Below are 19,664 nucleotides of genomic sequence, written 5' to 3' on the forward strand. Positions count from 1 at the left end.
GCCGGTCAGCCCCTCCCTCGGCCAAGACTCCGGCCAAGAGGCCGCGCACCAAGCCCCGTCGAGATAACAACCGATCCCCGATGAGCCCGCCGCATCTGTAAACAACTGCAAATCGAAACTGTCAACGAGCGGGGCCATCCAGATCCGCACACCATTGAAATCTGCCAGGAACGAAACCCACATAGCAAGGTCCCGCCTAATCTCTGCCGAGAAACGGACAAAATGGTGCGGCCTGGACACCCCGGCCGTGGACCGTTCCAACTTCCGGCAAAAAACCCTGCCCATGGGGATCACCCGACAGGCAAAGTTCAACCGACCTAAGAGGGATTGCGCCTCCCGCAATCTAACCTTACTTCGTCCTGAGCACTGCGCAATGGACTCCCGCAGCTGCACGACCTTATCCTGAGTCAGCCGGCACGCCCCCCGCGACCGCATCGATCTCGGTACCTAAAAAGGACAAGCAGGAGAGGGGCCCCTCCGTCTCCTCGGCCACCGGGACGCCAAAATGCCTAAACAACGCGCGCAGCGAGAACAGCAGGAAACCACAGCGAGGAGAATGTGCAGGCCCAATGCACAAAAAATCATCCAGGTAATGTGCAATCCCGGTACCTCCGCAAGAAAACTCCAAACACCAATGCAAAAAGGTACTGAACTTTTCGAAAAAGGCACACGAAACGGAACACCCCATCGGCAGACACTTGTCAATGAAGTATTCCCCCCCGACGCGGAGACCCATGAATCGAAACGACTCCGGGTGCAAAGGGAGCAAGCGAAAAGCCGATTCAACATCCAGCTTAGCCATGAGGGCCCCAGGGCCACACTCCCGGACCAAGCCCAGAGCATCCTCAAAGGACTGATACACCACCGAACAATATTCCGGCGAAATGGCATCATTCACAGAGGACCCGGATGGATAAGACAAATGCTGAACGAGCCGAAACTTACCCGGAGCCTTTTTGGGCACCACCCCCACCGGGGAGATAATCAAATCCTCGATAGGCGGCAGCGCAAAGGGGCCCGCCATTCTCCCTAGGCGAACCTCCTGTTCCACTTTACCTCGAAGCACGTCAGGGAAATCCCGGGCAGACTGCAGGTTCCTGACGGCCCGAACTAAAACATCCCCCACCACAGGCAAAAAAAAACCCGACGCAAAACCCTCCCGCAGAAATCTTGCGTCGTCTGTGTAAGGGTACCATCCCAACCATTTTAGCATGGCCCCCAAACGAACCGGGGTCGGCGCCCTAACTAGCGGCAAGCCCACCCGTTGATTTTCCGGTTGGGCCAGCGGCCGCCCTGGCACCAGGTCTCCCCCCGCGGAAACAATTGGCAGCAGGGTGGGATCCGTTACAACGCAAGCAAAGGTGTCGAAAACGACACCGTTGCCCAAGGGGGCACGTGGCATTGTTGAACGCGAAACACTTCCCCTTCGCCGGCGTCTGCTGCGGAGAACGGGCCGCTGTCCAAGGGCGGCGCGGCGGACCCTCAACCACTGGTCGAAACTGACTCGCCGTTGCGGCCTGCGCCACCGACGCCCCCTTTGCCACCATCTTCACATCCTGCGCTCGCGTGACCCTAAGCCATACCTCCACGTCTTTGCATCCAAAGTCAAAGACGTGTAGGCAATCGTGCTTCTGACGGAACTGCTTGTCGTACTGCAGCCACGAATCGTCCTTAGACTGACGCTGCATGTCATGCACGAGGTGTATATACCTGATGACGTTCATGTGTTCATCAGGGCGATCCTCCAAGTAGCACGCCGCGAAGACGCAGAAACCCGCCAACCAGTTGTCATGCGAGCGGAAGGCCTCCGCCCCAATACCGCCCTTCGCGAGCGCTTCCTTACCTTCCCTCTTGGTGTCCTCTGTCAACGTAAAAAGGTCGACGTATTCCCCCCGACTAATCTTCCTCCTGCAACTCTCCCGCAATCCCAGCAAGACTGCCGTGTACTCGCAGCGAACCACGACCGGCAAATTACGCCTCCTCCTTTCCCGGCGAGAACTGCTACTACTCTTCCGAGACCGCTTATCCCGGTGCCGCGCCTCACGCCGCGCGTACTTTATAGCCCTCTTCCTAGCCTTAGCGGTGCTACTAACCGCAGACTGGCACGACGAAGAGGAGGAAGAAGATCCACTTGACGTACTGCCATACGAGGAAGAAGAGGACCCCATTCACCGGCGGGCCCGCTTCCGGAAGGCGAAACCTCGGCTACGACCGGCTCCACCTCCTTATCGCTATCCGGATCCGCACCTGAAAAAGAAGGGACAACCGCCCCTGGAGCCGGAGCCCCCCTGGCGGGAATGAAAGCAGACGCCCCTGCGGGTGAAGGGGTAGCGCTACCCAGCAACGCAGCGGCGGCGCCCAGACTGCGACACGCCTGCAGGAACTGCGCCATGGCGGGGTCAGAAACACCCGGGAGAACGGCCGCGTCGACTGAAGCGGGAACCAAAGAAACGCCACCCGGGGACAAAGTCGACAAAAGCGGCGCGAATGCCGCCGTCATGGCCGACAGTGCCGTCGAAACGGCAGAGGGACCCGGAGCCGCAGCCGTAGCTCCAGAGGTCCCGCCGGCCCCCGGGTCCGAAGCAGGAATGGGCCCAACCGCGCCGGCGCGCCGCCCAGGCTGGCCCCGCCGGGGGCCGGCACTTGCCGCCCTAAGAACCCCCGTTCCCTCTTGCGGTGCACCGCGAGCCAAAGTGCCGCCCCGGCCCCCACTGGTCCCGCCCACCAGGAGAACCCGCTGACCTCCGCCTCCAAACATCACCACCCCCCCCCTCTGGCCCCGTGTCGACACTACCACAGGCCCCCGGGATCCTCCCCCGCCAGAGCGGGGAGAACGCCTGGGGAGTCCAGCAGCCCCACGGGCGTGCACGCGCGCCCGCGATAAGGGAAGCGCCTGCCCTTCGGGACGGCCCGTGTACGAGTCGCCGTCCGAGGGCCTCACAGCCACGGAGGCCATCCCCTCATATTCCGGGGAGCCTCCGGTGACTCTCAGCGGTGGAGGGCGCCGGGAACGCGTGGACGCGCGTCCCCGCGCCGCAGCAGCCGGCGGGGAATCCACACAAGCGGGCCCTCCAGCGGGCACCTCCCGCCGGCTGCCCGCCTCAGACCGCCGCCGGCCGCCGCCCTGCCCCTTTGCCAGCCGCCGCCGCATCGGAGGGATCCCCCGGCGGCCGTGGCCTAGGCGGCGAAGAAGCGGACGGGCGCGCCGCTGCGCGCGCCCGAGAACGGGCAGCGCCAGCAGGCCCCATTCCGGCCGAGAGCAGCGCGCTCCGGCCAGTGGCAACGGACGCCGGCTCCCGTGCAGGAGCCGAATCAAGGTAGCGGGCAGGGGGGGCAGAGGAGCGGCGGGGACGGGGCATGGCAGGCCACAATATAAACCCAGGCAATGGGGACAGAGGGGGCAGTACGCAGCACAAAGGCACAGCAGCAGCACTCCAATACAAAGGTGGAGAACTACTACTACCAGCAGCACAGCAAGAGACAAAAAAGGGGGGGAAGAGCACTCACCCTTACCACGACAAAAGCAGAAGAGGCTGACCCAGCCCCTTTCTCAGGCTTAAGAACCCATTCCACCTACCCCCAACATTCATTCCTATTGGCTAACAATAATACTCCCATAATGCCTTACCGTCCTGCCCCAGACTAGCTGAGGTTTAACCCACTCCTCTCCTATTCTGTCAATTCGTTCTCCAAACGGAGGCATGTTGCTGGCAATGCAGTGAAGGGAAGAGAGGCTAGGCTCTCTGTCAGAGGTCGGAGATATCCTGGCCTCTTTTTAGCAGATGCAGCAGCCAGCTTGTGTGACTCAATAAATCGTAGCTGGCGATGGTGTCGGAGATGATTCAATACTGTTTCCCAGGACGCAGTTCGGATCAGTAATACAGCAGGAGGCGTGATACCCCCTGCTACATTACCATATTACAGCTATCGCTGCTGCTTCCATGTGAGCAGGAGTGACAGCAACTCTGAATGAGAGCCAAACTGAACCCCCTAGTTCTTTTTGTATTTCATTTTATATAGAGATGAGCGGGTTTGGTTCTCCGAGATCCGAACCCCCCCGAACTTCACCTATTTTACACGGTTCCGAGGCAGCCTCGGATCTTCCCGCCTTGCTCGGTTAACCTGAACGCGCCCGAACGTTATCATCCCGCTGTCGGATTCTCGCGAAATTCGTATTCTATATAAAGAGCCGTGCGTCGCCGCCATTTTCACTCGTGCATTGGAGATTGAACGGAGAGGACGTGGCTACGTTCTCTCCCTGAAAAGTTCCGTATCTGTGCTCAGTGTGCTGCAAATATCTGTGCTCAGTGTGCTACAAATATCTGTGCTCAGTGTGCTGCATTGTGGGGACCACCAGTATATAATTATTTAGTAGTACAGTACAGTAGGCCATTGCTGTATCTTGCAGCTCTGTGTCAAGTATACTATCTCTGTGCTGCATTATTTTGAGCAGTATATAGTAGGACAGTGCAGCATTTTGGTGACCAGTAGTATACATAAAGTACAGTACAGTAGGCCATTGCTATTGATATATTACTGGCATATAATTCCACACATTAAAAAATGGAGAACAAAAATGTGAAGGGTAAAATAGGGAAAGATCAAGGTCCACTTCCACCTCGTGCTGAAGCTGCTGCCACTAGTCATGGCCGAGACGATGAAATGCCATCAACGTCGTCTGCCAAGGCCGATGCCCAATGTCATAGTAGAGAGCATGTAAAATCCAAAAAACAAAAGTTCAATAAAATGACCCAAAAATCTAAATTAAAAGCGTCTGATGGGAAGCGTAAACTTGCCAATGTGCCATTTACGACACGGAGTGGCCTGGCCTATGTTCATGGCTAGTGGTTCAGCTTCACATGAGGATGGAAGCACTCATCCTCCCGCTAGAAAAATGAAAAGACTTAAGCTGGCAAAAGAACAGCAAAGAACTGTGCGTTCTTCTAAATCATAAATCCCCAAGGAGAGTCCAATTGTGTCGGTTGCGATGCCTGACCTTCCCAACACTGGACGGGAAGAGGTGGCTCCTTCCACCATTTGCACGCCCCCTGCAAATGCTGGAAGGAGCACCCACAGTCCAGTTCCTGATAGTCAAATTGAAGTTGTCACTGTTGAAGTACACCAGGATAAGGATATGGGTGTTGCTGGTGCTGAGGAGGAAATTGACAAGGAGGATTCTGATGGTGAGGTGGTTTGTTTAAGTCAGGCACCTGGGGAGACACCTGTTGTCCGTGGGATGAATATGGCCATTGACATGCCTGGTCAAATTACAAAAAAAATCACCTCTTCGGTGTGGAATTATTTTAACTCAAATGCGGACAACAGGTGTCAAGCCGTGTGTTGCCTTTGTCAAGCTGTAATAAGTAGGGGCAAGGATGTTAACCACCTAGGAACATCCTCATTTATACGTCACCTGGAGCGCATTCATCAGAAGTCATTGACAAGTTCAAAAACTTTGGGTGACAGTGGAAGCAGTCCACTGACAACTAAATTTCTTCCTCTTGTACCCAAGCTCCTGAAAACCACACCACCAACTCCCTCTGTGTCAATTTCCTCCTTAGACAGGAACGCCAATAGTCCTGCAGGCCATGTCACTGGCAAGTCTGACGAGTCCTCTCCTAACTGGGATTCCTCCGATGGATCCTTGAGTGTAACGCCTACTGCTGCTGGCGCTGCTGTTGTTGTTGCTGGGAGTCGATTGTCATCCCAGAGGGGAAGTCTGAAGACCACTTGTACTACTTCCAGTAAGCAATTGACTGTCCAACAGTCCCTTGCGATGAAGATGAAATATCACAGCAGTCATCCTGCTGCAAAGCGGATTACTCAGGCCTTGGCAGCTGTGTTGGTGTTAAACGTGTGTCCGATATCCACCGTTAATTCACAGGGAATTAGAGAATTTCTTGAGGTAGTGTGTCCCTGGTACCAAATACCATCTAGGTTCCATTTCTCTAGGCAGGCGATACCGAGAATGTACACAGACCTCAGAAAAAGAGTCACCAGTGTCCTAAAAAATGCAGTTGTACCCAATGTCCACTTAACCACGGACATGTGGACAAGTGGAGCAGGGCAGACTCAGGACTATTTGACTGTGACAGCCCACTGGGTAGATGTATTGCCTCCCGCAGCAAGAACAGCAGCGGCAGCACCATTAGCAGCATCTCGCAAACGCCAACTCGTTCCTAGGCAGGCTACGATTTGTATCACCGCTTTCCATAAGAGGCACACAGCTGACAACCTCTTACGGATACTGAGGAACATCATCGCAGAATGGCTTACCCCAAATGGACTCTCCTGGGGATTTGTGACATAGGTCAATGCCACCAATATTGTGTGTGCATTACATGTGGGCAAATTCCAGCACATCCTGTGTTTTGCACATACATTGCATTTGGTGGTGCAGAATTATTTAAAAAACGACAGGGGCGTGCAAGAGATGCTGTCGGTGGCCCGAAGAATTGCGGGCCACTTTCGGCATTCAGCCACCGCGTGCCAAAGACTGGAGCACCAGCAAACACTCCTGAACCTGCCCCGCCATCATCTGAAGTAAGAGGTGGTAACGAGGTGGAATTCGACCCTCTATATGCTTCAGAGGATGGAGGAGCAGCAAAAGGCCATTCAAGCCTATACATCTGCCTACGATATAGGCAAAGGAGGGGGAATGCACCTGACTCAAGCGCAGTGGAGAATGATTTCAACATTGTGCAAGGTTCTGCAACCCTTTGAACTTGCCACACGTGAAGTCAGTTCAGACACTGCGAGCCTGAGTCAGGTCATTCCCTTCATCAGGCCTTTGCAGAAGCAGCTGGAAAGATTGAAGGAGGAGCTAAAATGGAGCAATTCCGCTAGGCATGTGGGACTTGTGGATGGAGCCCTTAATTCGCTTAACCAGGATTCACGGGTGGTCAATCTGTTGAAATCAGAGCACTACATTTTGGCCACCGTGCTCGATCCTAGGTTTAAAGCCTACGCTGTATCTCTCTTTCTGGCAGACACAAGTCTGCACATGTTCAAAGACCTGCTGGTGAGACACTTGTCAAGTCAAGCGGAACATGACCCGTCAACAGCTCCTCCTTCACATTCTCCCGCAACTGGGGCTGCGAGGAAAAGGCTAAGAATTCCGAGCCCACCCGCTGGCGGTGATGCAGGGCAGTCTGGAGCGAGTGCTGACATCTGGTCCGGACTGAAGAACCTGCCAACGATTACTTACATGTCGTCTACTGTCACTGCATATGATTCTGTGACCATTGAAAGAATGGTGGAGGATTATATGAGTGACAGCATCCAAGTAGGCACGTCAGACAGTCCGTACGTATACTGGCAGGAAAAAGAGGCAATTTGGAGGCCCTTGCACAAACTGGCTTTATTTTACCTAAGTTGCCCCCCCCCCCCCCCCCCCCCCCAGTGTGTACTCCGAAAGAGTGTTTAGTGCAGCCGGTCACCTTGTCAGCGATCGGCGTACAAGGTTACTTCCAGAAAATGTGGAGAAGATGATGTTCATCAAAATTAATTATAATCAATTCCTCCGTGGAGACATTCACCAGCAATTGCCTCCAGAAAGTACACAGGGACCTGAGATGGTGGATTCCAGTGGGGACGAATTAATAATCTGTGAGGAGGGGGATGTACACAGTGAAAGGGGTGATGAATCGGACGATGAGGAGGAGGTGGACATCTTGCCTCTGTAGAGCCAGTTTGTGCAAGGAGAGATTGATTGCTTCTTTTTTGGTGGGGGCCCAAACCAACCAGTCATTTCAGCCACAGTCGTGTGGCAGACCCTGTGGCTGAAATTATGGGTTTGTTAAAGTGTGCATGTACTGTTTATACAACATAAGGGTGGGTGGGAGGGAGGGCCCAAGGACAGTTCCATCTTCCATCTTTTCATCCCAATCTGCCCCTGTATATGGGGATTGCAGCAAACCTCCAAATGTTTTATAGTTTATGGAAACTTGCCAACATTTTAGTCCATCTCATCCCAGGAGAGATATACAGAGGGGGTTGTGTTACTTTTTAATTGTTTTAATAAGGCTACGGCCACACATAGTGGCCAAGCAAGTTCCTTTTAGCGAGACCCGCTTGGCCGGAAGGAGACTGCACATGGGCGCCTGTGCAGCTGCCTATACATGTGCTGTAGTTCCACCGCCACCGGATCCGACTGCAACATGCTGCAGTCAGCGGACAGCTGCAAATCCGTTCGCACCACACTCACCAGTGAATGGTTTTTACCAGTGTGTTCAGTCTGTGCGCAGCCCAGGACTTACTCCTATGTTGCGATCAGAAGGGGCTGATCAGGGCCAGAGCTGACGTCACACACCCTCCCTGAAAACATTTCGGAACACCTGCAAAAGGCCTTCTTCCTGTCAATCAGCATGCGAATGGCTGTACGATTAGAATTTTCACACCAACCTGTCTCCGACTGGCAATGCCTGTTGTTGTTTGCCGACGCACGTGCGCATTGCGGTGCATATGCATGCCCAGTTAATTGCTGATCACCCGCTGTGTGAAAACGCACAGCAGCCATCAGGTCTGAATCACCCCCAATCTATGATAGTAGTGCAGTTTTAAATGAATGTAGCAACGTAGAACTTTTTTGCAGAAAATTCACCAGAAGTATTGTCTAGATTTTCCTAGAATGCGAGTTAGAGACTCTCTTGCCAAAGATTTGATGAAACCCTAAGTGAGTTTTATTTCATCAGTGCTAGGAAGTGGTTAGAGGTCATAAACTCTGCATGTTTGCAAGCAGGTATAGTATAGACACAACTGCACATTTTCAAATGTAAAAACGTGTTCACATAACAGACTGCGGGGCAGATTTATTTAGCTTGGTGAAGTGATAAATTGGAAGGTGATAAAGGACCAGCCAATCAGTTCCTAACTGTCATTTTTCAAACCCAGCCTGTGACATGGTAGTTAGGATCTGATTGGATGGTCCTTTATCACCTTCCACTTTATCACTTCACCAGGCTTAATAAATCTGCCCCTGGATTACCAATATCCTGCACCAGCAACTTAAATGCATTCATAGACATTGTACAGAATAAAGGTAGCCGGTTTGACCAATGTATCGTTCACATTGTCTCAGCTCCTGTCATTTTTCAAACCCGTTATGATTGGCTGGTGTGTTATCTTCTTCCACTTATCACTTCTTTATCACTTCTCCAGGCTTAATGCATCCGCCCCATTGTTACAAGTTTGATTTATGATAACGTTGCAAAGGTGTTTCTCTCTTTTTTACTGTTTATCTTTTTATAGTAACCTTGGAGACTTATGACGTCTAGTAAACTTCAAAGCGCTGTTTATTTTATTTTAGCTTGGGCATATTGTATTAAGGAAACCATTCAAGTATGGATTATAGTGAAGCTCATAAAATATATTTACACGGCTATATATAACAGCCCCCATGTGCTGGAGGTGCGGGAAAACCAACCTGTTTTTGCTTTGTAAATGACTGCTGCGTTAAAAAATCCGTCAGACAAAATTCCTGCACCTTCAGAAGTCAGAGGCTATTAATTTTGCCCGAAAATGTTTCCATATATTGAAGAGGGAAACGCAGAATTATAATTGAACATTAGTTCTCCTTAAAGTCTTCTATACTGTATATACAGAATAAAAGTCGAAAGTTACTGCGCAGTCAGACAGCAATATGTACATATATATGCCAGGTTTCCAATTATTTACATTTATTTGGGTTAAGATAATATTGAGCCTTAATAAAGATTGTTGACAAAACCCTCACAAACAGCAGGGTCACTATCAGGCTAGCATTAAATACATACAGTGTGCTGGGGTAATTCTTGCACTTTGAAAATAACAGTGTGACAACTGCAGTGCTCAGATCCTTATCTGTCACTGGGAAAATACAGTATTATAATGAGGTTTCTATTTGCTCTAAGAAGCCTCGCCTCCTAGCCAGTTCCAGGAACTCAGTCAGTGCCTTGATATCTGCTGTCTGTGCAGTATTGTACTCAGAGGGCTCAGTGCTGTGTGACTACACTTGAGGGGGATCAGTGCTGTGTGACTACACTTGAGGGGGATCAGTGCTGTGAGACTACACTTGAGGGGGATCAGTGCTGTGTGACTACACTTGAGGGGGATCAGTGCTGGGTGACTACACTCGAGGGGGATCAGTACTGTGTGACAGCATTTGGGGGGCTCAGTACTGTGTGACAGCATTTGGGGGGCTCAGTACTGTGTGACTGCATTCAGGGGGTTCAGTGCTGTGTGACTGCACTCTGGGGTTCAGTGCTGTGTGACTGCAATCGGGGGGGCTCAGTGACTGTGTGCAGCTGAGAACATGCTGCCTCTCCCAACCGGAGACCTGGACAGCCTGGAGCTGGTGGGAAGTGGAGGCTTTGGGCTGGTATACAGAGGATGGAGCCACATGCTGAAAATGGAAATTGCACTGAAGATTATACAAGGGGCTCATGGGTAAGTTATCTAATGGAAAATTGTTTTTAATCACATAGGTGTGAATTCAATTCTTCATGATGGATGAATTGTGCCATTCAGGGAAAGTACATCATGCCTGCTGGTATCACAAGTTTTGAAAAACTTGTCACCATTGCTGCACTTCACTTTTAATTGAATTTACCTCAGTGTTCGGAATTGAACTAGCCCTAAATACATTATTTTCGTCAGATTTTATTTAATAACAGCTGTAGCTTTTTAAAGTTGTGTTTTTTGTCTTTATTTGAACTCAAATAATGACTGCCTATTGGTTAACAGAAGTAAGCTGCTGATGAACTGCATGTCCCAGCATCATCTTGCCTAGTACTGATCTATACTTCTGCTGATTCTCCTGCATTGTTGTTCCTTGCGGCTTCTTATTCAAGTGATCTTTGTAGCATTATTAGTCTGTGATTTTTCAAACAAATGTGATTTAGTTTTCTTATATGCTAGCAGGAGTATGCAAGCTGCTGTGGAACTACATCTCCCAGCATGCCACGGGTTACCCACACCTATACTGTTGAATGTCTGATATTGTATGCAGAAACATTCTGTATCTGTGTACTAATCCACCTATTTGCAGGACAAAATACATTTATTTTATTATTTATTAACATATACTTATATAGCACCAGCGTATTCTGTTGTTCTTTACAGTTGGGAACAAAACTACAATTTATAGGGTACATTTGATATTATTATGTTCAGCATTATTACGGTGTAGATAGTATTATACAGTTGTACAGCTGGGTAAACAGAGGTGGGACACAATGAGTTGTGCAATAATTGGAACAGGATTTTCCTGGCACAGAAATTCCAAGAGCAGAAGGGGAAATTCCCTACTGATGCAATGCACATAACACACGCAGCAATATGCTGAGTCTATAAGGTTAGGAGGTGGGGGGAATAGAAACTGTGCGAGGTGGGGGGAAGAGAAACTGTGCATGTAGAGAACGTCTACTTTCACTTTCATGATTTTCAATAAGGAATCAAGAGGTCTATTTAGCAAGAAAATGTTCACTTAAATCATGCAGAAACAAATGTTTCCACATGATTTAAGTATCCAAGCTATGCAGTAAAGGGTTAGCAGAGAAAATGTGCAGAAAATATAAGCTGATCTGCCATAGAATTTTTACTCTAGAGTTTTGACTATAAAAAGGATTATAATAATGCAAAACGATATTTATAATATATTCTTTGTAATTTTCATATACTTTATAGACAGATGGAGCCGTGCTCATCTAGTGCGGCTTCATCGCAAACGCGCACTCCCGGCAGGACTAGGCGATCCGGCACCAAGCCCCGCTAAGAGAGTGCACAGAGAGGCTCCCATTGTAGTGAATGGGGCGTGTGCACGTCGCAGATGCTCGCGCTGCCCTGGCACTGCGATGGGCGCGCCCAGGCACAGACGAAGCCACGATTACACGATACTCTGACGTATACATTAGTATGACAAGAAAGGCTCTGCCTCACCTCACCACACATCGCTGGTCGGCAGTGCATAGCCCATGAAGTCCGTCACGTGTCGTGCGCTGGCTTGATGAGTATATAAGGCGTGCGATAGGCCGTCTGCACATGTATCACTTGTTGTCGTGGGTAAAAGGGGCGAGTTATCCGAGTTGCAGAAAGGGATAATTATTGGCTTTCAGGCCAAGGGTGGCAGTATTTCTGAAACAGCGCAGTTTGTGAGCTGTTCACATGCTGCTAAGGCATACTTGCCTACCTGACCCTCTCCATGAGGGAGAAAATGCCCTGTTCCTGGACTTTCCTGGTAATGTATGATTGCCATCCCCTGTGGTGAGCTAGTTAATTGATAAGAAAGGTGTTTCACCACAGGTGATGGCAATCATACATTACCAGGAAAGTCCAGGAACAGAGCATTTTCTCCCTCATGGAGAGGGTCAGGTAGGCAAGTATGTGCTAAGGTGAAAGTGAATAACCGACGTGGAAACTACAGAGCATCACGTGCCATTGATGTGAGAGGTGAACGTCGGCTACGAAGGTGCGTGAGGGAAAACCGACACGCTACAGTGGAGCAGCTCATCATCAAAATGCTACCAGCACCTTATTGAGTCACTCCCAGCCCATCTAGCTGCTGTCTGTGCTGCACACGGCGGTTACTCTGGCTTTTAGCTGGTTGTCATAAAAATATTATACTGTGCAATGATGAGGCATGTGCAGAGCAGGAAAGCCTAACCATGGTCCTCATTCCGAGTTGTTCGCTCGCTAGCTGATTTTAGCAGCATTGCACACGCTAGGCCGCCGCCCTCTGGGAGTGTATCTTAGCTTAGCAGAATAGCGAACGAAAGATTAGCAGAATTGCTACTACAAATTTCTTAGCAGTTTCTGAGTAGCTCCGGACCTACTCACAGATAGCGATCAGTTCAGTCAGTTTCGTTCCTGGTTTGACATCACAAACACGCCCTGCGTTCAGCTAGCCACTCCCCCGTTTCTCCAGCCACTCCCGCGTTTTTCCCTGGCACGCCTGCGTTTTTCCGCAAACGCCGTAAAAACGCTGAGTTTCCGCCCAGAAACACCCACTTTCTGTCAATCACACTACGAACACTTCAGCATGGAAAAAACGTTGTTCGCTCGTGAGTAAATCTACTAAGTTCTTAGTAAAATTACTAAGCGCATGCGCTCTGCGTACCATGTGCATGCGCATTTTCCACCTATTCGCAGCGTAGCGAAAATCGGCAACGAGCGAACAACTCGGAATGACCACCCATGTTTGTTAATGTAACCTCTGTCTACTACAGGGACAAGCTCAGTACAAGAGTCAGTGACAGGGAGTCTACTAGCTGGTGAAGAATAGGGAAAAGTATGGGACTTCATACTATGGGGCAGATGTATTAACCTGGAGAAGGCATAAGGAAGTGATAAACCAGTGATATGTGCAAGGTGATAAACGCACCAGTCAATCAGCTCCAATATGTAAATTACCAGTTAGGAGCTGATTGGCTGCTGCCTTTATCACCTTGCACATATCACTGGTTTATCACTTCCTTATGCCTTCTCCAGGTTAATACATCTGCCCCTCTATTCCCTGGATATATATGGGTGAAGGTGCAAGAACACAAACTGTCTGTTGTACATTAATAAAAGTGTTTCTATTGTTTCTTTAACCATTTTATGGTTGGGGGCATTTGGTACTTTCACTTTTTGTTCTGTGTTCTAAACATAGAATACATTTTTTGTAAACCTCCTAACTGCCAATGTGTGTGTTGTGTATAAATCACATGACCTTCCACCTTAACAAAATAATAACACAGAGACAGGAAATGGCATGAGAAAGACAGTAAGGTATTTATTGAAAACTAGGTGCTTCATCGCGCCCTACGGGCGCTCTTCACACCGTCGAAAGGGGCTACACCCCCTTAACCCCTGCACGCCTTGCTGCGGTTCAATATTTGTATGAGTATTACCTGCATTCCTAGGTTTGTTAGTGGTTAAATATTGCACGACGAAAGTGCTTCCAATGGTGAAGGGGGTGTAGCCCCTTGCGACGGCGTGAACAGTGCCTGCAGAGCACGATGTACAGAATGTAGCGGGTGCGGGGGGGACCGCGGATGAGGCAGGGAGTATGTAGATGCTGCGAGTGGACGGGGAGGTGGATGCAGGTGTGGGGGGAGGGGGTGCGGGACCTATACCTATGTCATTTTATTTGTAACAATATATAGGACACGGATAAGGATGTATGTGATATAGACATACCCGCATGAAGAGGTATATGGTGTCATTAGACACAGAGGGGAGTGCTGATACAATGCGGAGCAGGGGCAGCTGTGTCCTCTCTCTAGAGATGAGCGCCTGAAATTTTTCGGGTTTTGTGTTTTGGTTTTGGGTTCGGTTCCGCGGCCGTGTTTTGGGTTCGAACGCGTTTTGGCAAAACCTCACCGAATTTTTTTTGTCGGATTCGGGTGTGTTTTGGATTCGGGTGTTTTTTTCAAAAAACACTAAAAAACAGCTTAAATCATAGAATTTGGGGGTCATTTTGATCCCAAAGTATTATTAACCTCAAAAACCATAATTTACACTCATTTTCAGTCTATTCTGAATACCTCACACCTCACAATATTATTTTTAGTCCTAAAATTTGCACCGAGGTCGCTGTGTGAGTAAGATAAGCGACCCTAGTGGCCGACACAAACACCGGGCCCATCTAGGAGTGGCACTGCAGTGTCACGCAGGATGTCCCTTCCAAAAAACCCTCCCCAAACAGCACATGACGCAAAGAAAAAAAGAGGCGCAATGAGGTAGCTGTGTGAGTAAGATTAGCGACCCTAGTGGCCGACACAAACACCGGGCCCATCTAGGAGTGGCACTGCAGTGTCACGCAGGATGGCCCTTCCAAAAAACCCTCCCCAAACAGCACATGACGCAAAGAAAAAAAGAGGCGCAATGAGGTAGCTGTGTGAGTAAGATTAGCGACCCTAGTGGCCGACACAAACACCGGGCCCATCTAGGAGTGGCACTGCAGTGTCACGCAGGATGTCCCTTCCAAAAAAACCTCCCCAAACAGCACATGACGCAAAGAAAAAAAGAGGCGCAATGAGGTAGCTGTGTGAGTAAGATTAGCGACCCTAGTGGCCGACACAAACACCGGGCCCATCTAGGAGTGGCACTGCAGTGTCACGCAGGATGTCCCTTCCAAAAAACCCTCCCCAAACAGCACATGACGCAAAGAAAAAAAGAGGCGCAATGAGGTAGCTGACTGTGTGAGTAAGATTAGCGACCCTAGTGGCCGACACAAACACCGGGCCCATCTAGGAGTGGCACTGCAGTGTCACGCAGGATGTCCCTTTCAAAAAACCCTCCCCAATCAGCACATGATGCAAAGAAAAAGAAAAGAAAAAAGAGGTGCAAGATGGAATTGTCCTTGGGCCCTCCCACCCACCCTTATGTTGTATAAACAAAACAGGACATGCACACTTTAACCAACCCATCATTTCAGTGACAGGGTCTGCCACACGACTGTGACTGATATGACGGGTTGGTTTGGACCCCCCCCCCAAAAAAAGAAGCAATTAATCTCTCCTTGCACAAACTGGCTCTACAGAGGCAAGATGTCCACCTCATCTTCACCCTCCGATATATCACCGTGTACATCCCCCTCCTCACAGATTATCAATTCGTCCCCACTGGAATCCACCATCTCAGCTCCCTGTGTACTTTGTGGAGGCAATTGCTGCTGGTCAATGTCTCCGCGGAGGAATTGATTATAATTCATTTTAATGAACATCATCTTCTCCACATTTTCTGGATGTAACCTCGTACGCCGATTGCTGACAAGGTGAGCGGCGGCACTAAACACTCTTTCGGAGTACACACTTGTGGGAGGGCAACTTAGGTAGAATAAAGCCAGTTTGTGCAAGGGCCTCCAAATTGCCTCTTTTTCCTGCCAGTATAAGTACGGACTGTGTGACGTGCCTACTTGGATGCGGTCACTCATATAATCCTCCACCATTCTATCAATGTTGAGAGAATCATATGCAGTGACAGTAGACGACATGTCCGTAATCGTTGTCAGGTCCTTCAGTCCGGACCAGATGTCAGCATCAGCAGTCGCTCCAGACTGCCCTGCATCACCGCCAGCGGGTGGGCTCGGAATTCTGAGCCTTTTCCTCGCACCCCCAGTTGCGGGAGAATGTGAAGGAGGAGATGTTGACAGGTCGCGTTCCGCTTGACTTGACAATTTTGTCACCAGCAGGTCTTTCAACCCCAGCAGACTTGTGTCTGCCGGAAAGAGAGATCCAAGGTAGGCTTTAAATCTAGGATCGAGCACGGTGGCCAAAATGTAGTGCTCTGATTTCAACAGATTGACCACCCGTGAATCCTTGTTAAGCGAATTAAGGGCTGCATCCACAAGTCCCACATGCCTAGCGGAATCGCTCCCTTTTAGCTCCTTCTTCAATGCCTCCAGCTTCTTCTGCAAAAGCCTGATGAGGGGAATGACCTGACTCAGGCTGGCAGTGTCTGAACTGACTTCAAGTGTGGCAAGTTCAAAGGGCATCAGAACCTTGCACAACGTTGAAATCATTCTCCACTGCACTTGAGACAGGTGCATTCCACCTCCTATATCGTGCTCAATTGTATAGGCTTGAATGGCCTTTTGCTGCTCCTCCAACCTCTGAAGCATATAGAGGGTTGAATTCCACCTCGTTACCACTTCTTGCTTCAGATGATGGCAGGGCAGGTTCAGTAGTTTTTGGTGGTGCTCCAGTCTTCTGTACGTGGTGCCTGTACGCCGAAAGTGTCCCGCAATTCTTCTGGCCACCGACAGCATCTCTTGCACGCCCCTGTCGTTTTTTAAAAAATTCTGCACCACCAAATTCAAGGTATGTGCAAAACATGGGACGTGCTGGAATTTGCCCATATTTAATGCACACACAATATTGCTGGCGTTGTCCGATGCCACAAATCCACAGGAGAGTCCAATTGGGGTAAGCCATTCCGCGATGATCTTCCTCAGTTGCCGTAAGAGGTTTTCAGCTGTGTGCGTATTCTGGAAAGCGGTGATACAAAGCGTAGCCTGCCTAGGAAAGAGTTGGCGTTTGCGAGATGCTGCTACTGGTGCCGCCGCTGCTGTTCTTGCGGCGGGAGTCCATACATCTACCCAGTGGGCTGTCACAGTCATATAGTCCTGACCCTGCCCTGCTCCACTTGTCCACATGTCCGTGGTTAAGTGGACATTGGGTACAACTGCATTTTTTAGGACACTGGTGAGTCTTTTTCTGACGTCCGTGTACATTCTCGGTATCGCCTGCCTAGAGAAGTGGAACCTAGATGGTATTTGGTAACGGGGGCACACTGCCTCAATAAATTGTCTAGTTCCCTGTGAACTAACGGCGGATACCGGACGCACGTCTAACACCAACATAGTTGTCAAGGCCTCAGTTATCCGCTTTGCAGTAGGATGACTGCTGTGATATTTCATCTTCCTCGCAAAGGACTGTTGAACAGTCAATTGCTTACTGGAAGTAGTACAAGTGGGCTTACGACTTCCCCTCTGGGATGACCATCGACTCCCAGCGGCAACAACAGCAGCGCCAGCAGCAGTAGGCGTTACACGCAAGGATGCATCGGAGGAATCCCAGGCAGGAGAGGACTCGTCAGAATTGCCAGTGACATGGCCTGCAGGACTATTGGCATTCCTGGGGAAGGAGGAAATTGACACTGAGGGAGTTGGTGGGGTGGTTTGCGTGAGCTTGGTTACAAGAGGAAGGGATTTACTGGTCAGTGGACTGCTTCCGCTGTCACCCAAAGTTTTTGAACTTGTCACTGACTTATTATGAATGCGCTGCAGGTGACGTATAAGGGAGGATGTTCCGAGGTGGTTAACGTCCTTACCCCTACTTATTACAGCTTGACAAAGGGAACACATGGCTTGACACCTGTTGTCCGCATTTCTGGTGAAATACCTCCACACCGAAGAGCTGATTTTTTTGGTATTTTCACCTGGCATGTCAACGGCCATATTCCTCCCACGGACAACAGGTGTCTCCCCGGGTGCCTGACTTAAACAAACCACCTCACCATCAGAATCCTCCTGGTCAATTTCCTCCCCAGCGCCAGCAACACCCATATCCTCCTCATCCTGGTGTACTTCAACACTGACATCTTCAATCTGACTATCAGGAACTGGACTGCGGGTGCTCCTTCCAGCACTTGCAGGGGGCGTGCAAATGGTGGAAGGCGCATGCTCTTCACGTCCAGTGTTGGGAAGGTCAGGCATCGCAACCGACACAATTGGACTCTCCTTGTGGATTTGGGATTTCGAAGAATGCACAGTTCTTTGCTGTGCTGCTTTTGCCAGCTTGAGTCTTTTCATTTTTCTAGCGAGAGGCTGAGTGCTTCCATCCTCATGTGAAGCTGAACCACTAGCCATGAACATAGGCCAGGGCCTCAGCCGTTCCTTGCCACTCCGTGTGGTAAATGGCATATTGGCAAGTTTACGCTTCTCCTCCGACAATTTTATTTTAGGTTTTGGAGTCCTTTTTTTTCTGATATTTGGTGTTTTGGATTTGACATGCTCTGTACTATGACATTGGGCATCGGCCTTGGCAGACGACGTTGCTGGCATTTCATCGTCTCGGCCATGACTAGTGGCAGCAGCTTCAGCACGAGGTGGAAGTGGATCTTGATCTTTCCCTAATTTTGGAACCTCAACATTTTTGTTCTCCATATTTTAATAGGCACAACTAAAAGGCACCTCAGGTAAACAATGGAGATGGATACTAGTATACAATTATGGACTGCCTGCCAACTGCAGACACAGAGGTAGCCACAGCCGTGAACTACCGTACTGTACTGTGTCTGCAGCTAATATAGACTGGTTGATAAAGAGAAGATGTCTATGTAACTATGTATGTATAAAGAAGACTGAAAAAAATCCACGGTTAGGTGGTATACAATTATGGACGGACTGCCTGCCGAGTGCAGACACAGAGGTAGCCACAGCCGTGAACTACCGTACTGTACTGTGTCTGCAGCTAATATAGACTGGTTGATAAAGAGAAGATGTCTATGTAACTATGTATGTATAAAGAAGAATGAAAAAAAACCACAGTTAGGTGGTATACAATTATGGACGGACTGCCTGCCGAGTGCAGACACAGAGGTAGCCACAGCCGTGAACTACCGTACTGTACTGTGTCTGCAGCTAATATAGACTGGTTGATAAAGAGAAGATGTCTATGTAACTATGTATGTATAAAGAAGAATGAAAAAAATCCACGGTTAGGTGGTATTACAATTATGGACGGACTGCCTGCCGAGTGCAGAGACACAGAGGTAGCCACAGCCGTGAACTACCGTACTGTGTCTGCTGCGACTGGATGATAAATGATATAAAAAATATATATATATCACTACTGCAGCCGGACAGGTATATATTATATATTATATAATGACGGACCTGCTGGACACTGTCTGTCAGCAGAATGAGTTTTATTTTTATAGAATAAAAAAAAAAAAAACACAAGTGAAGTCACACGACGAGTGTTTAACTTTTTCAGGCAATCACAATATAAGTATACTACTAACTATACTGGTGGTCAGTGTGGTCAGGTCACTGGTCAGTCACACTGGCAGTGGCACTCCTGCAGCAAAAGTGTGCACAGTTTAATTTTAATATAATATGTACTCCTGGCTCCTGCTATAACCTATAACTGGCACTGCAGTAGTGCTCCCCAGTCTCCCCCACAATTATAAGCTGTGTG

At 49.4% G+C, this 19,664-nt stretch overlaps 1 protein-coding gene across 16 annotated transcripts in view; it reads left to right on the forward strand.

The window, feature by feature from the left end:
• Positions 1-19,664, forward strand: part of LOC134981011 (receptor-interacting serine/threonine-protein kinase 3-like) — a 246,712-nt gene that overhangs the window by 195,658 nt on the left and 31,390 nt on the right. For 2 of the 16 annotated variants that reach the window (XM_063948094.1, XM_063948095.1), the window contains exon 1: positions 9,940-10,425. The exons of the other annotated variants lie outside the window; for them this stretch is intronic. In XM_063948094.1, coding sequence (XP_063804164.1) covers positions 10,292-10,425 — 134 coding nt within the window. In that variant the 5' untranslated portion in view covers positions 9,940-10,291. Of the gene's footprint in view, positions 1-9,939; positions 10,426-19,664 lie in introns of those variants that run through there. 16 annotated transcript variants of the gene reach the window in all.

Source organism: Pseudophryne corroboree, chromosome 12, assembly GCF_028390025.1.
Source record: "Pseudophryne corroboree isolate aPseCor3 chromosome 12, aPseCor3.hap2, whole genome shotgun sequence".
Taxonomy (NCBI): domain Eukaryota; kingdom Metazoa; phylum Chordata; class Amphibia; order Anura; family Myobatrachidae; genus Pseudophryne; species Pseudophryne corroboree.